The following is a 21230-nucleotide window of genomic DNA, read 5'->3' as shown; positions in this document are numbered from 1 at the left end:
TAAACATGGACTTTATCTGTACCGATTAGAATACCCTCATCTCCTCAGGAGCCCTGACTCCATTAAGCAGCACGACCACAGAAGCGCTTAAAGAAATGGTCAAAAGAACCTCGAGTGTCAAACCCCTCCTTACTGATCTTGAGTTATGTGTTGTCAAACAGTAACATGAGGATATGCAGCAGCTTCTTCCATTAAAGGCATAGAAGTTAGTCATTCTGCATTTGGCTGGCAGTAACAAGAAGCAGGGTGTGAGAGGACTCTATCGGCCCCCACAATCTGAGTTACGTGCCCAGAGTGCAGTGAAAAGCATCACAAGTTGCTGCACTCCTGAGACCTCTGTGAGATGGTTGAAATGTGAGGATAGCAGCCTTGTACAGCCTCCCTGGGACTCCAGAAGTGAATGCAGATAAACACTGATATTTATTAATAGACACCTCCCCCACCCAAAAGCAGATACCTTTACATTTACGTATGTTACATTTTTACGACCTCCATACTTCAAGGGGTCAAGGTTAGTGTGGTTTTGTTTCCTCAATAAGGAGGAACAGAGACCCAAGCCCTGTAAGCACAAAACAGGCAATTTTCCCCCGGATGTCTCGTTTCAATTGTCCCAAGCCATGGTGCTGCCAGCTACCTCCTTTGGGAGATTCTTTTCGTTACTGACCAGTAGAAATCTACGTAAGTGTGCTATCCCTCTCAGGAGTGCTCAAAGTTTACGTTGTTTTCACACTTCAGAATCAGTGGATGCAAGTATGTATCTTGGACCTACCTTTAGCAGTCCCTGCCTCACAAAATGACTCATATATAGGTATCTCAAGCATTTTGGGGGCACTTTAAAAGCCAATTCTTAAATCCTTTCGCTTTGAAAACAAAAACAAAGGCAGAGTGTTTAGCATTTAACCTAGAACGATCTGAATACTGAATCCAGAAGCTTTTTCTAAGTTTGCACCTTAGTTTCCTTGTGCAATGCAACCCTATGGGATATGACATAAGCAGACTAGACTGCTCATGCTGCTTACTGTCTAGTGTAACCTGTCTTAAACAGCCACTTAAAGGGTCAGCAAATTCAGCTACTTACAAAAGTGGCCTTCTAATAAAGAGAGTGCAGAACTGTACTCAGGCCTTTAAGAATACTTAAACCAGGGAGGTTGGCTAGTGAAGGTATCATTATTTACAGTTCAGAAGGAAATGCCAACACTGAAAACATCTGCCTGATTTATTATGTTCTGAAGTTTAGTACAGAGAAAGTACATCGACTTGTACATCTGGTTCAGGGAGCAAACAAGTTATTGTTCAACAAAAATGTTTTCTTAAATGATTATAGATCCTAAGGCCAAACAAGGGATTTGGTTACTTTAAGCACCATTAACAAGATGGAGGACAACAGTTTAAGTAATGCAGCTTATCTTCCTTTCACTCCTCTAGCTGCCAGGTAAGTGCTACATTGCCCAACGGGAGCTGGTGGTAAGGTTCCTGAGAATATCAGCACTCATTACTGTGCAAAACACATTCCTGTCAAATTTGGGTCAGCTGATGCCAGAAACTGGATGGCAGGAAGCGCTTAATCTTTTCCATAATGAACCTGAAGGGTGAAAGAAGCATCCCAAAGAACTAGAAGAAACAAAACAGGAAAAGTTTGTGCTTGAGTTAAAAAAGCAGGGGGATCTCTCATACCGTTGGAGTACGAATGGAGAAATCCCACATCTTTCTTCAGCTCAAACCCAGGCTGCATTATCCCTGCTGCTGTACCTCCACCAGGGAGTAGAAATTTAATACTAATACTGGTTTACACTTACACTTATCTCAGAACCTCAGTGCATGTCACGATACATTAAACCCTCAACACTTCGGTGACATAGAAAGTCTTATTCCCATTTTAGAGATGGGCAAAATGAGGCAGAGGGTAAGTGACTTGTCTGAAGTTGATGGGACAATGACAGAGCTGGGGATAAAACCCAGCAGATCCCAGCCTCCAATCCTTTGCTCTAATCGCACCTTAATGTTTCCTTGTATGACACTCATGGCCACAGTATAGTCCCAACAAGGAATGTGATAACACTGTACAGCACACGTGTATATAAACTCATCCAAGAGTAACTTTTAAAAAAAATTTGTATCCTATATTGGAGGGGCTGACAAATCTACAAAAAAATCAAGAGAACTCAGAGGAGGAGCTGAAACTCAATTTAACTCACCCCACTGTGCTCAGATGGTGCAGTCTGCTACTAGCGGGATGCCAGTGTTGGATCTTATTAAAGAAGTTCTGTATTAAAATCACAAATGAGTTTGATTCCCCATAGTTTAAATTCCAGGGTATTACTAATTAAGAGGTCTCTTGGTTTTTATACTGTTTCTCTCCCTCTCTGTGTGAAACTTGCAAGCTGCAAATTGTGTTAGTACAGATTTAATATTCTAAGACAGAGTCTGTTCTCAAAGCAATTCTTTGTAACAACCATCACTCACACAGAGAGAGACTCAAAGCAATACTCTGTAACAACAGAAACAGCACCCAGAGACTCCCCGCCCTTTTGTTGTATTCATCTTGCTTTGTTAACAATTGTGATTAAAATAGAGATAGAGGATGTATGTGTATGGATGCTTGGTGTGAATAATAACTGAATGATCAGGGAGGGGCCAGCCTAAGAATCCAGTGTCCATCGGCTGAAGAAGGCATCAAGTGGAAATAACCAGAGGACCCCTGGAGAGCAGACTGGAATCCACCTAACAGCCTCAAGGATGGGAGAACCAAAGAACAAGATAACATCTGGAAGCACGGAGCCGTCAGGAATGTGCCATCTGCTGATTGATTCAGCAACAGCATGATGAAGCAATTCCCATAGACTGGCATAGGAAGAAATTCCTATAAAAATGGACTCTAGAAACTGAGAACTTTGGGGTCTGATTCTGCAAGCCAACTTCCAGGAGCATCAGATGAGCATCTGACAAGGCCCTGCTCCCTCCTCGTGTCCAGGCCACCTGGCCAGTGGCTTGGCATGAGCAACTCTAAGGCTGGTAACTATGATAACAACCATGCAGAACCTGTGTGTGTGTGTGTATGAATGAATGTGTGAATAAATATGAAATTGAATGGAATGTTATAGCTATAACTAACTGCTTACTATGATTCTTTCTGTATTCACAATAAATGTGGTATTTTGCCTTTTCCCCTTTAATAAGATCCTGCTGGTTTTTATTTTATTGGTATAACACCAAAACACTGGGGGAACCTGCACACCAAAAGAGCCAAAACACCTAGACGAAACAGGAGGAGTTAGGATGGAGTTTCTCTTTGCTCTGAATCTTCCTGCTGCTTCGTTAAGTTCTACCCCCTTGATGTTGATCAGGGAGGCTGGGGGAGGAATGCGGCACATTTCCTTAGTTTTCCAGGAAAGAAGTGCTTAGACCATTGATTCAATACTATAAATACAATCTAACAAATAGACAGTGCTCACAGATATAGTTCATATTCTAAACCACCAAAACTTTCCCCCCCTTTAATATGGCACCTTCACATTAAATCCATGAATTAAGATGTAGATTAGCAAGGCAAGAAACCTTTGCCCTTGGCATCGACACACACAGCTTGTTACAGGACACATTAGGATTTTTTATATGAAGTGTAGAACTATAATCGTTATGTATTGGCAGGGAATTGCACATCTCCAAACGACGCACATTTTCTCTTAGATAAGCAAAAGCTTCAAGTGTTTATAAATATGAAAAGTTCAGCAGCTGGGTAAAAAGCTAATTCTCCAATTTCACTTAATGAGCCTTCAGAAAATGGTAGCGGATTTGTTCATAGAGTAAAGCAGATTGTCACAAAAACATAGGACATGCCACACTAGATCAGAGCAATGGTCCAGTGTCCTGTTTCCAACAGCGGAAGTACCAGCTGCTTCGGAGACAGCAGCAACTAACCCTCCAGTAGGCAGCTCTGGAATAACCTGTCCACAGAGAAAGTTTCTTCCTAATGCCATCAGAGATTGGCTAGGTGATATCTTTAAAACAAATCCCCAAAGACCGTTCCTTTGTTTTGGGGAAGTCTTTTTCTTCTTACATTACTGAGCAATTATTTTATTACATGGTCTGCAAGGCAAGGGCTGCCTTACAATGGGTTTGTGCCATACTCAGCATAGTGGGGCTGTTCTGTCTGGAGACTGGACATTACTATATTGCTAAACATGTATAAGAAACTAATAGGGGCAAATTCCAGCCGGATATCCTGGAATACAGTTAATATGATTTATAAAGTAGGATTAATTAAAATGACAGACATCCAGGTAAAATGCTTTACCTTGAAAACAAAATAATTTACCTTGAATAAAATCATTATCTGATACAGATTGATAGCAGCTATTGTAGAACTCTGAAGTATGTGTCGGCTTGGCAGAATTCAATTTTTTATAATTTCAGTGGAGAATATTGGTGTTTATTTTAAAACACTTTTATTGATTTACATTTTCCCAGTTGCAGGAAATTATGGGAGGTCAGACAATTATTTAATGACAGCAGACAGATTCAAAAAGTGAAAGGTTTATAACCATTAAAACAAATTATAACATCACATCAAAATATACCAAGTAAATACCCTTAAATCAAACTAAGACATTTTCAAGCAGCATTTTTCTTACATTCCCTATCTTAAATTTCGATTATCAATAGAATTTTTTTTTGTCGGTTTGTGTGTATATGGTGAAATCGATGTGTACTGATATTTACTGATAAAAATCTAATCCCATTCCAAACCTAAGTATATGTAAGACTGCACACATTGAAGAGTTGGGAAACTTTGCTTCTACAAGTGCATTCATACTTTTGAAGGCCTAATTATCAGAGACAGACTTTAAAGCCAGAAGGGATCATGATAATCATCTAGTCTGAGCTCCTGCACACTGCAGGCCATAGAACCTCACCCGCCCGCTTCTGAAATAGGCCCATAGCCTCCAGCTGACTTACTGAAGTCTTCAATTGCGATGTAAAGGCTTCGAGTTACAGAGACTCCACCATTTTACTTTCGTTCATACCAGCATGTGACCCATGCCTCATGCTGCAGAGGAAGGTGAAAGCCCTCCAGAATCTCTGCCACTCTGACCTCGGGGAAAATTCCTTCCCAGCCCCAAATATGGCGATCAGTTAGATCCTGAGCATGTCGGCAAGATACTAAATTCAAGCACTAAACTGTGAAAATATTTAAACCAGGACTACTCAACTCAATACAAAGAAGTATTAACATTTGGGCTTTTATGAAGCATATAGTTAACAATACAGAGTCAAACAGCTGAAAACTACGGTTTGATTAAAATAATCTACTCAACGAATTACATATAAGAAATGACATTAGGGTTTACATTCACCTAAAGCTTAACAGTGAAAAATCTAGGTATTACACATACCATTCTACCTCACCCACCAAGCCCACACTTGTGTGTCTTGGATTTTCTATAAACCCATCCTTGGCATCACACTTCACTATGATCAAACCATTCAAAATTTCCATTACAGAAAAAATCCTGAGCTATGTAATAAAAACAAATGCACAAAAGTATTATGATTTACCTGGAATTAGGATTTTTCCATTTCAAAGGGATAAATTTAAGGCAATTAGATCTTTATGAAGGTATAAAAATAAGACTTATGTAATAGTCACAGTATAGTGACACATTTATGTTTAGGAATAAAGAAATTTTAACCACTTGAGTATTAATCAAGTTTATAGCGATAATCCTGTGTTTTTAAATAGCAGAAAACCAGTAGTTGTATGCTTTGTATCCTTGATATTAACTTCAGTAGATTGTTGTAGAGCTGACAAGTTTTATGTTGCTCACTACAAAAAACAAAACAAAAACACATTTCTACTTTGCTGCTATTAAAACAAAAATACCACTATGTGGCAAGACCAAGCCTTTTCAGGATTCGAGGACAGGTTTTCAGACTCCCAGTTTATGTGCTAACCACTAGGCATTCTTCCTCAAAAGGAAGCTTTGATACATACTGGATTAGTTGGGTTAATTTCTTTTAAGAGAGTCGATATGAAGCACCTGTTCTGAATGGCACTTTAAGAACTATTATTGCACCCAGCCAGGGAGAAGAACACATCCAGGGGTACTGCAAGTCACTACAACCATTTCTGTACTTTCTGTGAAGGTTATCCATTGGGATCCTGCTGGGAGAGGCACAGAGGCATGCACACTTCTCATCCATCTTTTCAGCTGAACAGGGACTAGAAAACCATCCCTTCCCATGGATAATAAGGGCAATTTATAGCACTGCCCAATGAATGAACCAGGCTAGTGCTTTTGCCCATATTCACCAACGTTCCACTTGACATGCAAATTCCCTGTTATGCAAAGCGAATGTAACGCACACAAATTATATTTTTTTGGTTGAAGAAACTCGGCAGAGAGAACTTCCCCAAGCAATTTTTTGTTAGTATAACATCTGACCTTGTATCTCTTTGGAAATCATACAACTCTGCTAATGCAGTCCTTAAAGAATTAATCAAGCAAATAGTTAGACCCTGGTTGCCATGAAGCCAGCCAATTACAAGCAGCACAGAACTTTGTCACTGGCACATCCAACTACATTTTCCCACATAAAGATGAACAGAGCAGTGTGGCAATGGGGCCCCGCTCTCAGACCTGCGTGGCTTGGCCACCACTGCGCGGGAATGTCAGCAAAACAAGGATTCCATCAGAACTTTGCACTTTTAAAATAAGTTAGCATTTTTGTTCCATCTGTCTCATTACCTGACTTGCTCACCAGCAGGAAGTCTGACGCTCTCTCATTCTCAAGTTATTCAAGGTTTTTTTAGTTCCAGAATAATGACTGAATGTGTGTTCAGTGGCTCTGTGGTTAGTGCTCCAGGCTACCACATGAAAGACAGGAGGGCAAGCACATTGCAACGTGGTTTTGATTTTTTGATGATTTTTATTTGAGGGATAAGCAGGGTGGCAAGCAGCTTGTAGGACTCCATAGTTTTTGCTCTTTTCTAGAGCGGCATAACCTATTTTTGAGAGCCAGAAGGAAGGTTACCACTATGTGCAACCTTATATGGGGCTGGCAGGGGAGAGAAACCATGAAGAGAAACAAAAGGTGTGGGTGGGAAGAATCAGTTCTCTGTGAGACATGCAAGATACTCTGTGTAGCACATTTCTAAGTGCCTCACAGCACATTACAGAAGGTAGGCAGAAATCCCCATTTCACGAGTAAGGGGATTGAGCACAGTAAATCAGGATCAGAGCCTACATCCAACTTCCATCCTGAAGCTCATACTAGCAGAACATGGTGCTTCCTTAAAACAGAACGAGTTAACTATGTTGTAAGAGTCATTCAACTTCCCACCTAGGAACTGGAACCAGAATGTTTTATATCCAATTGCTTTAGTTTCTAAAATGCAAATGGCAGTTAATTAACAGCTGGCTTGGAATCAAACAAGTAATCCACCTCTCTGTCCTGGTCAGTCCCATTCTGAGACTTTCTTGCTCTTAGCAACTGAAACATTTTCTCTGGCTTCCAATCTGCCTTTTCACCCTCACTTTTCAGAGTTTCCAGTTTATTTTTTGCAGCTCACACACTGTAAAATTTTATGAAAATAAAATCTGTCTTCAATGCAGTGCTTGGTGGGGAAGTTTCTCTGGGGCTGAAATGCTCCACTGCCCCTATAAGAGTACAAGTGAAAACCACAGGATGTTTTAATCACTCCACTTCTTTGTCCAAGTTGACTATTGGTTTTACCCCAACTTCAAAAAGCATTTTTCACAAATTAGTTCCTTACAAAGCAAGACAAGGTGACTCATGACCAGTGCCTCTTCCTGAGAAAAGGTTTAGAACTTCATTTTCACCAAGACAAGCCAAAAGTTTTGAACTACACTGCAATATGAACATGTTAGAAGACAGCAACTGTGTAAGTGCCAAGTTTACATAGCTTTGATTAACATCTATCCACATATCACCACAGTATCTTAGCACTCAGGCCATGTAGTAACAAAGTTCACAGACAAAGTGTTAAAATAATTTTTAAATCAACAGAAAGATAACTACATAGGAACCTATTTTTAGGCTTTATCTCATTTATTTCTATTATATAACACCTAGGAAACCCAATCAATCAATGGTTAAGGGCCCCACTGCAGTACACATATTGCAATCAAGAAGAATAAGACAACAGTCCCTGTTGCAAAGAGCTTACAATTTAAGTATCAGATGAGATGCAACAAGTGGATGCAACAAACAGGGTAAAGGAAGGAAATGAGGTAACAAAACAAACAGAGCTTAGCATGAAAGAAGAAGTCAATTTACTTACTAATGGTGCAAAGTCCTGATTGTTTCTGCTTAACACAATTTGAAGAAATCAATTTGGGTGTTTTTAAGTCACAAGAGTTTAACAAAAGAAGGTCTGAATGTATAAGGTGCCTTTTGCACTCCAACATCTTAGAAAATGTTGTATGCCATTACCACTATGGAAATGAAACTGCTGCATTTAGACTCATTGCTGTACATGCCCAAGAAGCTTTTCCATCAGTCTCAAAGGACTTGGAGAACATTGGTTTTGTTCTTTAGCCCCCCCAGTCTACCATATATACCTTACAGGCTCTTTTCAAACTATCCCAGGGGTTGCTGCGGGCACCATACAAATGCACAAATCCCAGCTCTTGGCTAATTTCTCCATGAGGGGGCTACTAGAAGCATGTATGGAAGTTATCTATGTAGGGTACTCCCATTTCACTCCACCCTGTCACTGGACTCTTCTGTGCAGCTCCCCATGGAGCCTAGCAGTGACCCTTCCACATTAGCCAAGGGGTGCACAATGCTATGGGATGTTTCCCAGTCCTCCCGCTAAGGACTGGCTCCTGGGCCATCATGAAAGTCATAGCATAGTGTACTACTCCATTCAGTATTTTTGTAAAATCCCCTTGTACTGTCTGTTGCGTGCTTAGAAAGAACTCTCTCTGAGCAGGAGAACAGCGTTGCTCTGGCTGGACGTAGACGGTGCCTCCCAGGCTCACAGTAGCAGTGGCTTAACACAATGCAATTGATGAAGAGGCGCTCCAGGGAGACCGAGCGACTGTAATACTGCCTGCATGTTCATAAAACAGTAGCACCTACAGGTCCCAGCTGAAACAGGGGCGCCTCCGCACGGAGCACGGTACAAACACATAGTAAGAGACTGCCTCACCCTGAAGACCTTACAGTCTAAACTGACAAAAAAAGCAGCAGGGAAAACCCAGATGATCAGTAGAAGAGCTGGTCTCCTGAGTCCCAGGCCACTGCCCTACCCACAAGGCCACTCTCCCTCTAGTCTACATAGGTTTTATACCGTGCTCATCACCACAGTATCTGAGCACTTTCCAGAAGCACACTAAGTAACTTAATTAACACCTTTCATGTGCAGTTTGGCCTTCCAGATCTTTAAAGGCAAAGAAGAGGGAAGAGGCACAAGAGAGAAGTGAGATGCAAGTGAAAAAAGGGCTATTTTATTAGCAGGCTTTCTGGGGATTCACTGATTTGCTTTCCAACTTTATCTGATGCAATGGAAGTGTTTTGCAGACGTTTTTCAGCCCTTAATGTCACTACTGAAGCATCTTTGGACCGTCACTATCCAGCATTTTGCAGAATGAAAAGCAACAGCATCAAGCAACAATGGGCTAGGAGGAGGAGGTTAAACAGCTTGAGAGCGTGTGTGCAAAATGTTATTTGTTAAGCACAGACAATACCCTTGGCATGGTACAAGATGCAGCTATAAACAGAGTCCTTGCCTCAGAGAGCTTACAGTCTAAACGTTCCCATAGCTTTGGTTTTAACCCATTAGTTACTGAAGAGCCCTTAACTCAAAATTCAGAAGCTTTTGTTTCAAATAATTCAATTTAAACTAAAAATGAGAAGCTGTGACTAACCCATAGATCTAATGTGCAAACCAAATTCTTCTCCACAGCCTTTCCAGCCAAGGGAGAAAGAGAGGGCTGGATTGTTCCTAAGTTGGTAATCGGGACTGATTATCTACTAAGATCGATCTGCAGAAATCAGCTTTATAATCTAAAAATAACAGTCTTTACAAAATGAGGAACTCTGAGTCCAAGTGAAGAATCAAGTTTAATAGTTGCATGACAAGTAACTTCAGAAGCACATGACAATGCATATTTACTGCATCACAAAACACCTGCACAGACAGGGCCCTCGGCTTCTGAATATCTCACAGATACTCTAAGCAAGTCCTGGACTGGAGACAATACTTATAGCTTTAGCAAAAATGACCATGAGTTCAGGGAATTGGTGTGTGAGAACGGCAAGCATTGCCGAAAAGGAACACAACCCTGCTGTGAAGTGGATGAAAAAAGGAAGCTCCTTCTGTGGGTAAACGGAGACATCATGAAACGCTGAAAGGGAAATATTGAAAAGTTATTTGACATTTTAATATCCATTGACTGTTTTACAAAAGGTCATAATTACACACCAGTTTACATTATACAAAGATGTCAAAGAGAACTATTATTGCAGAGCAGCTAGTGTTTTACATTCAGATTTATAGTTCCAAAGGACATATACATGGACCCAAAGCTTAAGTGCAACACAAGACTAAACCCCTGACATTTACTCAAAGCATATTTAAGTGGCTTAGTCCTGATATGTTTTCTAATATACTACATGTTTTTGCTCTTCAGTTATTTATTGGTGTCACTAAAGCTATCCTTCCCCCACCACTTTTTCCCCCTCCTTTATTTTGTAGAACATTGCAGGGTTAAGTTTTGGAATCAACTGTTGCGACAGAAGAGAAGAAAGTAACATAAAACTCACAAGATGTCATCAAGACAAAGGTTCCAATGAAAACACTTGGTCCAATTTAAATAATCAAGGAATTTTTAACAGTTACAAATGCTAAATTCTGTTATTTTAGTGAACGCCAATGTTTTAAAAAGCAAGCACCCTATTTTTTTCCTACTTTTTATGTCATGTTTTTCTAGCTTAAGAATTCCCATGTCTAAAAAGTAAAATAATTCTGAAAGCAAATCAGATAATATACATGGTCAGATTCTGTTAAAACTTCCCAAAGACCGCAAGCTGGCAGGCTACAGTAAATTTCAGAGCAATTGACAAAGCAGATCTCAAAGAAAACAGCATCAAGACTGGGGTACAAATTTTGTACACAACCATTACTTACACTTTAGGGCAAAGAAATCAAAATAATTTCACTAGACAGCTCTTGGGAGTGGAATATGGAGCTTTCACAGCTCAAGACATTGAAAGTAGTCACCATCTAGGGACTGTGACAATTCTAGATTTTTTATCCAAGAATTTTGCAATGTTTTAAAATAAAAGGAACAGGCAGGGTCTGTACATGCAATTAAGTATGGAAAGTCCTGTGTATTCCTCAGTAAGCTAGACTTAATTCTGGAGCAGACCCAGCAAAAAGTACCTTTTGATTTAATTAAACATGGAAAATAGATATATAAATTGTCAGTGCAATAGCCAGTGTTATTTATTTTTTTATTATTCACTTTGGGGCTGTGCACGCTTTCAGTAGGCTACAGAAGGAAATTTAAAGATGACAGAGTTAAATCAAGCTGTCACCAGGTTTCAGGTTGCCTGCAAATTCAGGAAGTGATAACTGCAAATGTGACCCAATCTGCGATGCAACCTTTCCTTTGTAACCCATGAAGGCTAGAAAAAAAAGGTTGAATGAAAGCTGAGATTCTGAAGCACAACGGTGTGGAATGCATAAGGCTTTCTGTGAGGCCAGATGCCAAAGGGAAAGAAAATAAGTCCTAATCAAACATGCTTAAGGGTGTCCCCCTCAAGATTCTCTCTCATTTCACCTCCTTGACATCTAGTCGTCCCTGTTACTTAGCAGACTACTAGGATATCCATGCTGTTCTTCTACTGGACAAACAAAGCAGTGGCCTGCCCATGATGAAACATAACATGCAATACACCCCATCTACCATCAGCCATCCTCATAAAAACCTAACTGGGACATGGTCAGCTCAGAGAATGGTGTGTAACCATATATTAAGGACATATATGGGTTGTGAGGGGGTGCTTTTTAAACAGGAACTAGAGAGAGGAACAAATAGTAGAAGACTAGCAACCTGAACACAAAAGAAAGAAAGGCAGGAAAAATTGGGGAGCGCAACAAACAAAAATATACAAGAATTCCTTACGCTCCCAGAACTGCCACTACACAAGGAATGCAGGATCAGGCCCAAAGTATGTAAAGAGAGCTAAATAGATTTCTGCATGGTCAGAGCTCTCTCTCTGTGCATCATTACCAATTAGAACAATTAGCCTTCTATTTGAAGTTTATCAATTTAAGCCTCAATTTGGTTTACTTTCTATTTTAAATATATTAAAAGTATTGATTTTTTTAAAATTCCAAGACTTCTTGAGAAAGCTGCACAATAAAAAAATGTTAAAATGGCTTTATTTATGAATAGCCTTGTATTTAAAATGTAACAGGAATGTGTGAATGATTGTGTTGAAATACATGCATGTGCTGGTGTTTAATTATGCTGGAAAGCCTACAGCTTAGGGTTAGTCACTAACCAAGGAATTCCTTGTGCAATATCCTGCATAAGTGAGAAATGAATAATTTAAAGGAGTCTGGGGGCAGACTTCAGTTACACATTTTAAATTTAACTTTTCACTTTTTGTAACAGAAACACACGTGTACGTTTGCTCTTCTGCAGCTGTATCCCTCTGACACTTTAGCAGTAGCCCCTGCAATTCCATGAAGAAGCTGAGATTTCAAGAGATGTAGAAGCCCACATTTAGAATCCCACCAGTAGGTAAGATGAAACAAGAGCCCCATTATCATCTAAGTGAATAAGCGACAGAGTGAGTGACGGTCCTAGTGGTTTATTTTCAGGTTGCTTTACACAGAATACATGTGGGCTAATACCTGGATAACGAAGTAGGGGAGAAGACTCATTCTTCAGTGTCAAATCTTAGGTCTCATTGCTGATGTATAGCAATGTATGATAATAAATATTCCATGGAATGTACAATTAATCAAATCAAATTTTGGAACAATAAGGTTCTCTCTCAAACTACAGGTTAACCAAAGATGATAAATATAAAGGTTCTGCTGGGTACTCTCATGCAAGAGTCTGGAATGTTTATCAATCTACCTACTACTTGCAGATAATGATGAAGGAAGCAGCTCCACTACAACAGCCAGGGAACCATTACTTAAAAAAAAAAAAAAAGAAAAGAAAGAAAAAGAAGTGATCACAGAGGACTAGCCCAGTTTTCTTGCCCTCCAAGTTGGGAAATAGAATTTGGAAGCACCAGCCATGGAAGCCTCTTTCCGCCAGACATGATGTTATTACAAAATCCTCATGACATAGGGCAACACTCACTGGCAACTCAGTACCTCTTGGTGGCACCCTCCGCTAGGATTTGGTCCTGATCTAAGGAGACAGCAGAGAGGTGTGCTTTGCCATTGGTGGGGACCCCATCCAAGTGAGATTGAAAACTTAATTTCTGATAGCCATTGGTCATTAAAGATCCCATGGCACTCAATCTAGGTGTACACACTAAACTGGAATTTGGTAAGGATGCCAAGAGTTATTATAGGTTTCAGAGTAGCAGCCGTGTTAGCCTGTATCCACAAAAAGAACAGGAGGACTTGTGGCACCTTGAAGACTAAAATTCCCCTTGCTGTTGCAATTGGTATGGTGCTTCTCACTCTCCCCACTAAACTGTTGGGCAGTGCCGCTATTCAGTTACACAGTTTATTTCATCCAAAAGGTGGCTGCATTTCAGTGGGAAAGTATGTAATATTATATATTTATATATCCTCCCCCCACACACACGTTTGTGAAGTGCCTTGGGATCCTTTGGGATGTAAGGTTACAACGTATACTGCTGTTGAATTTGCACAGTGCATTTCTAAGTACACCAGACAAACAGCAGAATCCATGTCACAAGCAGTTCATGAGCTAAGGACACAAGAGAGTAAATACACAGCAACACAGTACAGTACATACTGGAATTTTATTACATATATTTTATTCTAGTTATTACTTAGAAACAAAATAACCACTTACTTGGCAATAGCTCTCTGTCTGCTGTCTCTGTGCAACTGGGATAGGGATAGAAAAGATGGCCCTTCTCTAACGGGTATGGGATCATTCTAAATGCTGAGGACAAGACAGTCAGTCAGACTTATGCTAGACCAACGTACAAATCAAACCCCCGAAATGCCACCAGAAAGAACATCTCAGTCACCAAGAAAGCACATCTCAGTCACCAAGAAAGCAAATTTAGAAATAGACTGGAAACAGCTGCATGTTGTATTTTATATTTTCTTTTAGAAGTGAACTTAGTGAAAGGTGTCATCTCTCCAGTAAGAATTCATACCAGCCTGGGTTGGGTCCTGCCACAGTATAAATTCTTACTATTAGGATTGGGGCCCCATTATGCTGGGCGCTGTACAAATACAGATGAGAGAGAAGATTGACAGCAACATCAGAGATGGAAGAGCCCTATTACTCTACAGATCCGTTCCAGTGTAAGCAGCAGCACCTGCTCCTTGCACCTCCCGCCCCACGTGTTTCCATCGGGGAGGAAGCCCCTCCAGGAGTAAGACGGAAGCAACAGCACGTTAAGGCATGATGGCAGAGGGGGTGGGGGTGCCACGCTGCACTGCTGCTGCTTATGCTGGCCCCCAGTTCTGGGGTGAATGAAGAGGATACTTCAGTCTCTGTACTGTCTAGCTCCAAACAGTGACTTAACAAATATTAAGATAAACATATTTTAATCCAACAGTGGAAGAAAAATGAACGATTAACAAATCCAACGGGGTCTTGATCTGAGGTGGATTGGTCTCTTCTGCTCTGGTCTTGTTGAGGCTGCTGCTGCTCCTCATCCTGACCTGCCAGCAGGAGCACAGGAGCTGTTGCTGGCTGGCTGCTAAGCGAACACAGACCTCTTCCTAGGTGACTGTACAGGACCTACTCTCCGCCCCGCCCCGGGTCAGTGGCTGGCTGTTCTCAGCCCTTGGTCCCTCTCTAGGTAAGTGTGTCTGCAGCCTCAATTCTGCTTTTTATACCCTGGCTGCTTGGTGGCACTGGCTCCAATTGACACAGACACCCTGGGGAGCTTTTGGGGGGAGGTAACAAGTTGGTGGAGGCCACAAAAAGTGTTAGTTCCGTATATGGCTGTGAACAGCTATCGTTGGAGGCCTGCTGATGAATACGAATACTTGTATTGCTTGACTGTAGTTGTCTGCATCCCCCTGGGTAAATCCCTTCGCCTTCCTGTAATGTGGCATCAATTAAGCATCTCCAGCAAAAAGCCAAACAAGAGCGCTGAGTTCCCTTTGAAACTGAACTGAACAAGGATGCCTTAAGGAAGCTCAGACGCTGGTTAAAGTATGCCAGTTATGAATTATTTGAATAAAAGGTAGAGGGATTAGCTAGCTGCACTGGAAAAAAAAGATACTTACTTCCCTCCCATGTACAGTGCAGCAGGTTAAGGGCCCCTTCTATCCGCTTCCAGTGCTGAAGATGGAAGAAAGCATATGCTACTGCCTCACTGTCCCCTCGTTTCAGAATATGCTCTGGAGGTAGAATTAAGCTTTTCATTTCTAGTAAGTACTAGAAGTAGAAAATGGAAAGAGAAAGCATGCTTAATTACAGGGCCATGCCCAAATCCTTGATTTCCCCAAATTTTTCAAAATGATCAGAACATAGCATATGGAGGTCTTTCATGCATTAGGGAGGCATTGCAATTTAGGGCCCAGTTCTGATAAATTCTTGCCAGATCTTATTTACACAGAAAAACTGGGAGGTTGGGCTGCTAAACTCAGCAGAATGTTACATTCAGAATGTTAAGAAGTATACGTGCTATCAAAATGGATTTGCATTTTACTTCAGTGAGGAGATAAACACTTCTATGGCTGGAGTGTAGTTCCTGGATCATAACACATAAGGTAATTTATCTGGGGAAACGCACACACATAGACACACATTTTATGCTGCATCAGGTTGTGCTCCATGAATGCCAAAGGAAAGTGAACTGATTTAGCACAAGTGTTTCATGCGCAGGTATCCCAGAAGTCAGCCGTTAAATCTGTTAAGAGCTCCATGTAAAGCAATGTTAATGCTATGACACTGAAGTGCTTGCTGCAAGTCTAGGTTGATTTGCACCTTGATACCTTTGCCTCTGAAAACTTTCAATCTAAAGGTTTTAATATCTGTTAGTTCCCAAGTGTCAGGTTCAAATTAGAAACTGATGCTAAGTGCCAGGCTACCAGGTATATCCTTGATTATAAAGTTTAGAACAGTATTTTCGGAAGCATCAAGCATGGATCTAACTCTAATTCCACTGACTTTAATGGGAGCTGAGTTAAACCAATGTTGAGCACTTTTTTGAAAATCCCATCTTTAATTCACAGCTGTGTTGTGCTGGCACAACTATAACTGCTGTTACAAGCTGATGGGAGAAGGCAGAAATGCGCCGATACACAGGCAGAACAGCTGACTTGTTTCCAGGCAGTGAACTCCCAATTTTAGATGCTCAGAATGAGAGGTGGCAAGCATAAAACTGAGCATATGCACTATGAAAATTGCAGAATTACTAAACAAACATTTTACATTTTTCTAAAACCTTACAGGAGGTTCAGTTTATTTTTATTTTTTTTAAATGCAGCAGAGGAGGAGAAGCCAATTTGTTTTAATCCTCAACTTTGTTTTTAAGAAATGTTAAATAATTTTACAAGTTTAAAATGAATGTTCCAATTTTCTAGTATACGCTTATGAGTTGTCCTTTCATAGTATATAGTGTCCCACTCAATAATGGCCAAAGTTAATCCTCATCTTTGATCAGTGTAGCTGGCAATTCCTTTAACTCCCTCCCAAAGTATAAGAATGCAGTCAACTCACCAATTTATTTCAGCAGATGCCACAAACTATGAGATTATTTACTAATCCAGTTTGGGGACTTAACTTTTCCCATTCAGATTCTTGAAGGAATGTAGCAGAGGTTGTGCTCTGGCCAAATAAAGCACATTTACTGCCTGGCTAGGTTCTTCTCTTAGTGCCTTGGGCCTGCACTCTGGAGGGTAATATTCTTGCTAATCCTTTTTAATCCCTTCTATTTTTTATTTTTTTTAACACGGTAAAGGATCACTCGCACAGGGCTGCTGTGGGAAAATGGTCTCAAATATCTGACCTTTGACATGACTCCTCACGCTCTCTGCAGTGACTAGTTGGCAGTTGAATTAAGTGCTTAAACAGTAAGGGAAGGAAAATGTAGCAGCAATGGTGAAGCCTCAATGTAATTATTAGTGCCTCAATAACATGTTTGTCAGTTCTAGAGGGCAGGGATCATGTATTCTGCCTTGTGTGTGTCATGCCATGCACACTTACCGTGCTGTCCAAATAAAAGATGCAGTTGCGAATTTTTGAACTTAACTTCTTATAGTCCCTGTTTAACCATTTAGTTTTAGGTAATAAAAAACAAACCAGGTACTAATGCTGAAAATGTCTATTTCCAAAAGCTACTCAAAGATACTAGCTTACCCAATTCAAAGCAAACTTGTATTTGCAATATTGAGACACCCTTTCCTAATCATCTCCTGGTTACATCTCAGTGCCTGTATTTCCTTCCTATTATAACATACTACAGGGGTCTGGATTGACAGCTGTGACTCAGTACCTCACCTCTAAAGGGGGAAACAAAAGAATATGTTAAGATGACCCCCACCCTTTCAAAATAAGATCCATCTCAAAGAAGTGTCACTGCAATGGAAGGAAAAACCTCTTGTTCACTTCCCTTCTCCTTTCTTAGTGTTAATCTTGAATGCTGTGTAATACAGCATAATGTTATTCCCCCAAACCAACCACTTTCATTAAATGCAAAGAAAGATGGATTTCTCTCTTATGTACATACATTTTTGGTCAGGGGATAGGACAATGGACTGAGACTCAGAAGAGCTGGGTTCTATTCCCAGCTTTGGCACTGACCTTCTGTGTGACCTTGGGTAAGTCACTTCACTCCCTGTGCCCATTTCCCCGCCCACCTTTTGTCTGCTTTGTCTGTTTAGACTGTAAACTCTTCAGGTCACAAACAATGGGCTCCCAATCTCAACTGGGACCCTTAGGTACTACTGTAATACAAATAATAAAAGTCTCAACTGGCACATGATTAGAGGAGAAGATATGGTTATTGAAACATAATACTAATTTATTTGATTGTCTACAAAACTAGTGAATGCGCCTCACATTAAGTAGTTAATATAACTCTTTCAAAGAGCATAAGGGTTTTGAAGGAAGTGAAGGATACACAAAATAAAAGAACTTTTAGATAATGGTAACCTGTTATAATCTTCTTCCCCTAAAGGCACAGTCTGAAGAAAAATCTGTCTGAGACTGCCTGAAATGAACTTGCTACACTCTTGATCAATCATGCGAACAAGCAGCAATTTCTCTCAGCAATTAGCTTTCTCCATGCACATTCTATTAAACTGGACAGGCAGACAGAACACAGTGAATAGATAAATTCAGACCTTCATGGCTAGATTCATTTGGACTCCATGATTAGTTGAGGAGAATTAGGGCTAAGCCAACTTTCCACTTTCAAGACTATAACTTGCATATTATATAGTAAAGAGGTTGCTGAGAGTTCAGTAAGGTTAACCTGAAAACAAGAATTCCATTTCACAAAAAATTCTGAGGTTTCAACTTTTGTTTGCATTGTGCATTGGAACAAAAATCTAGACCTTTTGAAATTTTTCAAGAAAAAACACGTATAGGAGAGAGAGAGAAAGAGACCCACCCTGGAATAGCCAATATCCCAGTGGTTAGGGCAAGTGTCTGGTATGTGGGGGGACAGCTTCAATCCCCTACTCTGCCTAATTTGGAGCAGGGGGCTTGAACCTGAGTCTCCTTTAGCAGAGGTGAGTGCCCTAACCATCAGGCTGTGGGAAGTTCTGGCAGGGGACATCTCTTGCTCCCTCTTCCCAGAGATTTTGTCAAAACTGACATTTCCATGAAGAGTTTCTTTTTCAACAAATTGACATTTTCCCTAGGCAAAAAATTCCTGCCCTGCTCTAGATTTCAGGTACATGTCCTGCTTGGGGTGTCTAATATCCTGGCCACTTCAGGTATTAGCAGACATGACCTGCAGCACAAGAGTGAATTAGTTTTATTTTTCTTCATACACAGACCAAGGGGGGGGCGGGGGCGGGAGATGAACACATACTGTTCTGAATTAGAGATCTCAGATCTCATACAATTATCAGGGTTTTAGAGGTGCTCTTGCCAATAATCTAGAAAAACAAAATAAGTAGTTACTCCTTGGAGAGGCCTGTCCAGCTTCAGGGATTTTGAAGACTACACATTTTAATTAGCCCTTACCCTTGCCTGACAGTGCCTTCAGTAGCACACAAGCAGACTGCCCTGGGGAGGACAGGAAATTTTAGCATGGATTGTAAGCTTTTGGGGACAGGAACCATGACTGTAGTTTGTATAGCACCTTGCACAGAGACCTGGTCCGGGCCTCCAAGTATGACTGTAATATAAATATTAAATGGCCTAATACCAATAATGGGTTGGAATTACCACAGTCCTCAAGAACATTTCCCTGATAAGGGGAGCGTACAGACATAAGACTTGTCTTAGCAGGAAATACTGCACAGAGAGGCTTAGACAGGCAGGGAAGAGGACTTGTGCTGTAAGCCAGTTTTAACAGTTCATGGGGATGCAGTTATCACGGCATATTGTGACAATCCTGGTGAAACAGCGAGGACATCTGCTGCAGGTATGGTTGCATTTAGCCCATTTGTTCAGTTTTATATTTCATTCGGTTCTCCTGAAGGCTGAAGCTGAATGAAAAGTGTGTTCTGACACTCTTGTTTTTCAGCTTCACAGACATTCTCACAGTAAGGAAGCTACTGCTGTCACAGTCTGCAAGCGATAACCAAATAAGCCATTTCTCATCTAGGCATAAATATCTTAAATACGCTGCTGATTTTTAAAAGATCTTCCTATGTAACCACAAGCATGTAGCAGCTTACATGTGTTTATGGATAGCGGTTAAGCCTAGAATTGTTCAAACTATTATTTATTCAGATGAATCAAAGCCCTGTAGAAGCAATCAGTGCTAATGAAATATTTGCAGCCAAGGGAGATTAATCCACCACACTAAGTTTCCCTCTTTAACAAAATGCATGCTACAGATAGCCAGGCCCTTTAAAACTAGAGGGGGAAATGGCAAAGAATCCCTGATAAACAATTCTATCTGTAGCCGTTTTGCTGCTATGTTCTTTAAAGATAACGCTAACTCTTGCCAATGTTATCAAGTACAGAGTTAAAAAGGTGGCTTTACTACATAGAAAAGTTGTTAGTCCCAGGAGATGTTTAGGAAAACAAGCCTGGAAAGTCCTCTGGTAAGCAGACGGTTGTCAAAAGTTTCAGAAGAGTAATCTTCTGTCTTTGCCCCAAGTTTGCAGGTAGAACAAGTGGTGTGTAAGGTGGTGAAGGAGCTTGCCAAAGATATTCCAGTAAATTACTCTCTTCGGTCACATGAGACCTCAGTATCATCTTGACTTCTAGTCCTGTAATCACTAGATCACAGAGCCTTTACTAGCCAGGACAGCATGAAAATGCAGCCAATTCACCATTTTCTCCCAGAAGTTGTGTCATGGCTTCTGGGCCCTTAAGCATTCTACTAGCTTTGTGGCAGCAGCAGGATTTCTTCTAGTATGTAATTACTGCTGTAACAGTAGTAGGCAGTCTGTGCTAAACTAGACATATTGTGCAGTTTGCCTTGGAGGGGAATATCGGAATATTATTCCATGCACTTGTTTATTTACAAGTGGGAGAAATTTTTGAGAGAGATTGGTACAGAAATTAACTAGGGACTAAAATGATGACTCAGCCATCCTTTTGGGAATCATCTGTTCTCTATTGTTAATTATTTGATCTTTTACATGTCCAGTCTTTATCTGCACTTGCAAATGCCAAAATTTCAGATGTTTAGAAAAAGCTTTTAGTTATAGTTAAAACACAGGAAATTTGATCTAACAGATTCATTGTTTGAAATTGTCAGAGAAGCTACTATTAAGAGCATGAAATTTTGCTACTTATGCCCAAATTTCTAATTCAAGAACAGTTTGTACCAACATACAATAATTATAGTCCCAATTCACCTTGGGTTAAATGGGGGTGTTCCATCAAAGATGAGGTTATCATAAAATCGTCAAACTAAACAGCTTCCATCTATATCTGCTT

General features: G+C 40.5%; 1 protein-coding gene across 1 annotated transcript in view; it reads right to left on the bottom strand.

Annotated features, from left to right (window-relative positions):
- Positions 1 to 10070: 10070 nt before the first annotated feature.
- The window catches only part of ST7L (suppression of tumorigenicity 7 like), a 31499-nt gene continuing 20339 nt past the window's right edge, over positions 10071 to 21230 (bottom strand). The window contains 4 exon segments of the mRNA XM_073320098.2: positions 10071 to 10219; positions 10222 to 10373; positions 14043 to 14135; positions 15443 to 15593. Coding sequence (XP_073176199.1) covers positions 10190 to 10219; positions 10222 to 10373; positions 14043 to 14135; positions 15443 to 15593 — 426 coding nt within the window. The 3' untranslated portion in view covers positions 10071 to 10189.

This window comes from Lepidochelys kempii, chromosome 21 (assembly GCF_965140285.1).
Source record: "Lepidochelys kempii isolate rLepKem1 chromosome 21, rLepKem1.hap1, whole genome shotgun sequence".
Taxonomy (NCBI): Eukaryota; Metazoa; Chordata; order Testudines; family Cheloniidae; genus Lepidochelys; species Lepidochelys kempii.
This window is presented reverse-complemented; position numbering and strand designations above follow the sequence as displayed.